Genomic DNA, 7,785 nt, shown 5'->3' with positions numbered 1-7,785 from the left:
GAAAGAGCAACAGGGCCTGCCCCCTGCTGTTGTAGAGCCGAAGTGCCCCCCTGGCTTCACAGACGAGGGCTCTCAGACGGGCTAGTTAGGTGGCCCTTGTAGGACGATTGGGAGTTTGGAATGGGAAGAACATTCCCATTCCCATTCCAGGTGCAAGTGACAGCTTGTGCAAAGGCTTGGAAGGGCGAATGGGCAGGCTTTGGGGGATCCTGAGGTTTGATGTGGGGTGAAGAGCGGGATGCATCCCACAGTGGCCCAGAATGGGTTCACAGAGAACCCCCCACCCTTTCTTTCCACAGGTGGACAAACCACCCTTGAGAGGCCGAGTTCAGAAGACACCTTCCACTCCTTCCCCTGCCTCTGCCATGACCGAAAGTACCATCGTCATTGACCACGGGTCTGGCTTTCTGAAGGCTGGCATGTCTGGCTGGAATAAGCCCCATACGGTCTGCCCGAACATCGTGAACTACAGGCCATGCAGGGAGAACCCTGGTCCCAGCTCCGCCCGGAGGGTCCTGGGTCTCGGCATCGACATTTACCATCCTGACACCTTTAGCTATCCCATCCAGCGTGGCCGTATCCTCAACTGGGAGGCTATGGAGCGCATGTGGTCCTTTGTCCTGGAGACGCACAAAAAGGAACATGAGGTCTCCCCTGTATTGTTCACTGAGCCTCCCCTAAGGAAGCCTGGGGACCGAAGGAAGACCCTGGAGGTAAGTCCTTCTTGGAGCTGCCATGACCAAGGAGCGGGGAACAGCTGGCTCTTTGTGTTTGGACATGATTGGCTATCAGGATGCCAGGCTTCTTTCTTAATCATTTACCCCACAGATATTTCCTGAGTACCTCCTGGTTCCTGGCCCTGGGCACCAGGACTCACACAGGCTCCTGCCACAACTAGAGACGCAACAGGACAAACTCTCTGGCGAGGGCGTTCCTGGGAGACACCAGACATTTTCAGTCATGTTCACAGACCAGATTCTGGCCCTCAAAGAGCTTACCTTTCGGGGGAAGACCTGACTGTGAATAAGTTAACAAAAAAAAAGAATTCCACGTAGTGGTCAGCTCTAGAAACAAAAACAATGTGGGAGGATAGCTGACTGGTGAAGCTGGATCCCAGTGCAAGAGGGAGACAGGAAGGTGAAAGTGGCAGGGGCCAGAGCTGGCAGGCTTGGTAGGCTGAGGAAAGTGCTTGGATTTTACTTTAAATCAAGGGTTGACCAACTGTAGCGACTGTCCCAAATGTGGCCCCGCATCAGTTTTTATAAATAAAGTTTTATTGGAACACAGCCATGCCCACTCACTTACATATCATCTATAGCTGCTTTTGCTACGACAGCAGAGTTGAGTGGTTGTATCGGTGACTGTGGAGCCCGTGAAATATTTATTTTTGGAGGTTTGCTAGATAACATGCAGGGTGCCTAGTTAGACTGGAATTTCAGAGACACAATGACAAATGTTTTATATAATGAAGTATGTCCCAGGTATTGCTCAAGACATACTTATACTAAATCATTATTTGTTGTCTATCTGAAATTCAAATTTAACTGGGCATTCTACATTTTCATTTGCTCCATTGGGCAACCTGATACTCTAGCCCTTTACAGAAAATGCTTCCCAACGGCTGCTCTCAATGAATAGGAAGCTCCTGAGGACTGTTAATGGGGGGTGGGGGGGTCACCTGTGACTGTCTCTTTGAAAAGGGGGATGTCGGCTTCTATTTGGAAAGCGGATGGTTGGTGGGGGGAGGTGATGATGTTCTGATCATGGGAATGGAGGGAGCGCTCTCCCATGGAGGGGAGAAGATAGGACTCAGGGGCTCGAGGAGGTGGGGAAGTGGGGCGCCGTGTGGGAGCTCCATAGAGATCAAGGGGCGATGGGCAGGGGGAGAAAAATCAGCCAAGGGACTTTGCCAGCTGCTAAAGTTTTGGCTTGATGTTTGAAGTTTTAATGGAGAGAACAACAAACAAGTCTTCACTTCCCAGGAGGCCAGGGCATCATCTTTACACCCCCACTTTTTGGGAGGCAGTGTCGTGGATATGCTACACTTCTTTCTTTTCTAATCTCCTCTTCCCTCTTCTAAAGAAATAATGTTGGCTGCTCCTCGGGCCCTTGGTCGTGGCCCCCCAGTCTTCCCCCAGTGTTCACGGAATCCTCTGTACCATTTCCAGCAGCCTGATGGCAGTTCCCCGTCCCTCCACTCAACTGAAAGGCGGCAGTCAACAGGCTTCTGAGGGCAATTCAACTCTAATCCTCTAGAGCCCCACCCTCAACACCTTAGGTGGGGGTGGAGCTCCAGGGGGTGGAGCTCCAGGGGCCGGAGGCCTGGGCCCAAAGTTCTGAGGGCAGCCTGCCAGTTCCTTAAGGACGGACACACATCAGTGTCGACCTCCGTTTTGAGAGCTGGGCATAGCATGGTGTTAGGTAAAACAGAAAGGGATCAGGGCCCTTGTCCGAGGAAAATACCCTGCATGTCTATCTTCTCCCTTCTTGCAGATTATGTTCGAGTCACTGTGTGTCCCAGCCCTGCTCCTGGCTGACGAGCTGGAGATGTCTCTGTATGCCACCGGCCTCCTGACGGGCGTGGTGGTTGATTCTGGCTACGGCCTGACCCGAGTGCAGCCTTACTACCTGGGCCGGCCCTTGCAGAATGGCCTTAAGGTCCTGGAGTTTGCTGGCCAGGATGTCTCTGCCTACCTCAAGAAGAGCCTGTTTCAGGATGATTCCAGTGCATCGCAGATGTTTCGGCTGCACACAGCAGACACTGTTCAGATGGAACAATGCTACGTACCACAGGATCTTGGGCAGGAAATAGACATACTTCAGAGCCTGCCGGCTGGCTCTGCTGTGGAAAACACCTATCATCTCCCGGACGGTACCACTATGGACCTGACCCCCATGCAGCGCCTGGCCCCTGAGATGTTCTTCAGCCCCGAGGTGTTCGACCTGCAAGTGCCCAGCCTCTCTCAGGCTCTTGTGGATTCCATCAAGACGTGTGAGGCCTCCCTGCAGCCCCTGATCCTCTCCCACGTGATAGCCTGTGGGGGGAACACCATGTACCCTGGCTTCTGCACCCGCCTGTTCGAGGAGTTGGCCATAAAGCACCTCTCCAGCGCCAAAACCATGGTGCGGTTAGGTTCCACAAGAAAATTTAGTGTCTGGGTGGGAGCGTCTGTTGTGGCTCATCTGTCTACTTACAAGTCCCAGTGGATAACCAAGTTGGAGTACGATGAGGGATAGAGGCTGCGACCTGCTGGCTGTCGTGGGAGGACCTGGCTCTCATCAGATGGACGTGCGTGGATTCATTTTAGTGAGAGGGTCTGGGCGGGGTTGGGGTTACCTGGCGTTGGAATTCTGAACTCACGGAGGACTTTTTAAGTGCTGGGGTTTTATCTTGTTTCAGGAATGGGACCCAACCCATGGGAGGACAGGGTATCATCCTCGGACACCCTCCAGGGGACAGTTTTTCCAGGGGTGGTCTGTTATTAGGATGGGAGTGGCCTGCTGCCAGATATCTCCATACCTAACAGACACTCATTGTTCACTGGCACCTCACTTGGGTTGTCCATTCTTTTAGGACAGTAGGTTTTAACTGGGGTAAGAGAGGGTTCTTACTGAATGGGGGAGTAGGGGGGTAGGGCTGGGGGAGAGCTGAAGTTTCTAGTCCTCTGCACTCTGGTCAGAGAGGAGTGCCCTTCCCGCACGGCCGCATGGCCAGGGTCTTGTTTTATATGTGCAAATAAACCACTTGGTTGGAGCAAGTGCCGCCTGCTGTGATGAATGGGGTAGTGTGGGCAGTCCCTTGGGGAGACCTAGGGACTGTGAGTATGCGGGAACTAGGATGGGGCCTGGGCAGCTGTTGATCTTGGGGCCTGTGGACAGTGGTGACCACTGAGCAGGAGGGGTAAGGTCCCGGAGCCTTCCTCAGCCACGCCCGTTCTCTCCGTTCATCCCAGATGTCCCAACATTCTGTTCAAGTCTGAGTTCCTATTAGGAATACGGGACAAACTGCTGAGAATGTACTGTGTGCCAGGCTCTACGCCGGGCATGGGGGACGTGGAGGTGAAAAAGGAGCAGGAGATTTCTGGTTCTAAAAGATTACCACCTACTGTGGGGACACGGGCATACATAAGTCACTGTATTTTTGATGATGAAGGATGAAATAGATGTAGCAAAGTCACGTGATCTGGGGGGTTGCAGGGAAGCCTAATTTCGATGAGGTGGGCCGGGACCACTGGAGATTGTCGGGGACTGTGCCCTCCCCCATTCCTCGGCACACCGGGAGGTTACACTTCCCGGCCCCCTGGCAGGTAGGACCACGTGACCGTACCAGAAGTGCTGGCCAGTTCGTGTGTGCCCAACCCTTAAAATAGTGCTATCTGCCCGCGGGATTCAGGGGGTCCGATAGGGGAAGGGACAGTAGAGCTGCAGATGGAAGAAGCCTGCGTGACTGGGTGGGACAGAGCCCCTTCCCCCACCTACACTGCTCTGGGCATGAGGAATAGTCTATGATGGTCAGCCACTGAGACGTGCGGGTTGCTTGTTACAGCAGCTGTGTTGCTTACTCTGACTAATACAGAGAAAGGAGTCATACGTACTATTTATTTAACAGATATTTTTCTGGTAAGTGGTAAAAGTGGGGTTCAAATCCAGACTGGGCCACAGCCACCTAGTTATATCATTGCTTCTGAAAGGAGCTCTTGGTTCCAATGTTGGGAACTGAAATACAGTAGCAGAGGGTAGAAGATGAAGGCCCAAGGAACCCCGATGTTTCAGGGACAGGGGGAGGAAATTGGAGGCCAGAGGCCAGCTCACCTTGTCTCTGACATGTGAACTTGTATTCCCTTGGCCACGAATTTATCCCCAAACATGAACCATCAGTGGTCCCCAGGGAAAGAAGTGGGGGTCTGGAATGATGACTCTTTAGCAGAACAGGTCCGAGCCAGCCTGGCCCAGGCCCCAGGGACTTGGAACCACACTTGAGGTAGAGGCTGGCTCTGTCATTAGCTAAGTTGGGCAAGTTGCTTAAACTCTGAGTCTATCAGGTATATATTAAGGAGTAATACTTCCTGTTGTCAGAGATTTGGGGTTGAAGATGAGCTAAGATGAGGGATGAGAAGTCACTTTGAAAACCAGAAAGTGCTACTGAAATATGAGATGTCGCTTTAAATTTTATAATCTGGTTTTTCTCGCCTATTAATTAGGAGTATTTATAACAACAGCAGCCACTGTGCCTTGCCAGGCATTGTGGTGAGTTCTTTACAAATGGAGTTGCATTTAATCCTTACAGGCGCACCAGGAAATGGGTGATATATTTCTCCATTCGTAAATAGGAAAATGGGAGCTTAGTAGTGATAAGCATTTGCTCAGGCTCACACACAAGCTGAAGCTTATTTAATAAGGGATTGTCAAAGTTAGAATGGATTCAGCATCCCTAGAAAAATAGACTAAAAGCGGCTGAAACGTATTGGAATTTGTCTCAGGTAACAAGTAGGCAGCCCAGAGGAATAGTTGTATATCTATATCACCAAGGACTCTTTCTATCTTTCCATTTTTCCATTTCTAATGTGTTACCTCAAGATCACAAAATGGCTGCAGCAGCTCCAGGCATCCTGCCTATTTGTCCTGCAGGAAAAGGGAGGGCGAAAGGAGTATGCCATCTGAGTCTCTCTCCCTATCAGGAAAGCCTCACCTGCAGACTTCTGCTTATATCTCGTTACTTAAAAGTAGCTAAAAAAAACAGAAGGCATATGGACATTAGGTGAACTGGCCCACTGCATCTGTCCTTTGGAAGAGGAGAGATTTGAACCTAGGTCCATCTATGTGTAAGCCCATGTTGTTACCTACAGCGCCAGATCACCTTCCCAGCTTTCTGCACCTTGTTGGACCTCTTGGCCTGAGAGATGAGGATTTTGCGAGATGAGGATTTTGCCATGCGCATGAAATCTGCTTTTGGGTGGTGACCGGGTGTCGATACACTGAGAAGGAACCTTTGTGCTCCAAGCCAGTTTATTTGCGTACTCCTGAGCCTTACACAGAAGAAGGGGGAGACACAGAAATGAGTTTAAGGGAGCAGAGGGAGCTGGGCAAAGGGTATTTTTTTTCCTTATTTAGCTCTGGGCAACTGTCATCAGAACTCTTTTTCTCATTTTATTCTGAATGTAACATTTAACCTTTCTGTTCAAGCATCAAATCTGGCTTCCTGGTGTATAATTACGAACTTTGCTTTGCTTTCTCTCCCCCCTCCCTACCCTGAAAGCTTTTAAAATTCTCTCACTGGGTATCATCTCTCTCTTCCGACTCTCCAATTAAATTAAAAATAGCAGCTCCATAGGGCTGTGCAGGGCCATCAACCTAACGTGGAACTTCTGGCATGCCAGGCCCAGCAGCTGCTGAGAGCTGGGGGAAGTTTATCCTCCATAAGGGGTCTGGGGCCGCCTGCCAGGGGCGGCCAGGTGCAGGGGGTGGGAAGCAGGGTCTTGGCAGCTGGGGAGGGAGTGCTGGGTGGGGCTGGCAGAGAAGATAAAGGAAAGGGCCCTTAGCTGGGCCATTTCCAGCTGTGAGGGTACAGTCCTGCCACTTGCTGTTGCCAAGGCTGGGGCTTGGCACACTGGTATTTGGGTTTGGGTGGGCTTTGGATGCCCAAGTTCCCTGAGATAACCCTGGTAGAAGCTTTAGATTCTGCTGATTCAGAGTACAAAGTCAATGTTAACATTACTTCTCCTGGCTCTAGAAGAGACTTCCATTGCCTCCCCCACATTTCAGTCCCCTTTCTGCAGCCAGGCAGATGGTGGAATGGACAAGGGCTGGGACTGAAGCCAGACTGTCTGGATAAGCATGTTCGCTGTGCAGTTTTCTGGCTCTGTTACCTTGAGGGAAGTTGCTTGACCTCCTTTGCCTCAGTTTTCCCATCTGTAAAATGGGTATAATAAGGATGTGTGCCTTGCAGTGATTTGATGATTACCCCATGGCTTTGATGAGTTTACATAAAACACTTAGCAAGTGCCAGATACGTAAGGGTTAGCTATATTATTTCTGTATACATCAGCCTCTATTGAACAAGTCCTTAAAAAAACAAACAAACAAACAACAGCCTGGCTCTTCTGTTTATTTTTACCACTTGCTCACATGCAGATAGAATAAAAGATCACAGAGTGCTGGCATACTGTCCAGGAGGAAGCACAGCAAGCTGATTCCTTTCTTTGTCTGAGTGATGGAGCAGAAGCGTGTTCTGTACACAGAGCTATCAAGCGGATGGAGAACGGCTGGCTTCAGGGAGAGGCGGTCAGCCAGAGGAGTCTTCCATAAGGAGTGATGCCTGAGATGACTCTTGCCAGAGCACCAGGACTTAGCACCTGCTGTTCCTTTTGTTTGAAATATTTATCCCTGCCACCAGACCCATAAATAGGACATTTAGAATGGCTAGACAATAAGGGTAGTAGGGTGTAGGGACAGATGAGGGTGGAGGGAGGTAGGGCCAAGTCTTGAAGGACGTAGAGTGTCATGCTAAGGAGTGAAGACTTCATCCTGAGGGTGATGGGAGGCCTCTTGGAATTGTAAGGAGAGTCATTACATCACTTGAAGAACTGGAGCTCTGGCTACAGCTTGGAGAATGGCCCAGAGACGGACCAGGCCAGAGCAGTAACATAAATCTGAAAACATGCATATCATTAGACCGTAGGTTAAATGTTTCTGCATTGTCCATGACCTTGCTCCTCTCTGATGCCTTGGACTGGAAATTTGGTCCTGGTGATACTTAGCGTTGTGGTAGGTTTGAGGGACAAACAG

General features: G+C 50.5%; 1 protein-coding gene across 1 annotated transcript; it reads left to right on the top strand.

The window, feature by feature from the left end:
* The first annotated feature begins 365 nt into the window (after positions 1 to 365).
* On the top strand, positions 366 to 3,237 carry ACTL8 (actin like 8). Its single transcript, XM_037147993.2, has 2 exons — positions 366 to 713; positions 2,494 to 3,237. The coding sequence occupies exons 1-2, from the start codon at positions 366 to 368 to the stop codon at positions 3,235 to 3,237; spliced, it is 1,092 nt and encodes a 363-aa protein (XP_037003888.2).
* The last annotated feature ends 4,548 nt before the right edge of the window (positions 3,238 to 7,785 follow it).

This window comes from Artibeus jamaicensis, unplaced genomic scaffold (genome assembly GCF_021234435.1).
Source record: "Artibeus jamaicensis isolate MK-2021 breed Jamaican fruit bat unplaced genomic scaffold, CSHL_Jam_final scaffold_847, whole genome shotgun sequence".
Classification (NCBI taxonomy): Eukaryota; Metazoa; Chordata; class Mammalia; order Chiroptera; family Phyllostomidae; genus Artibeus; species Artibeus jamaicensis.
Note: the sequence above shows the minus strand (reverse complement) of the source record. Positions and strands in the feature narration are given on the sequence as shown.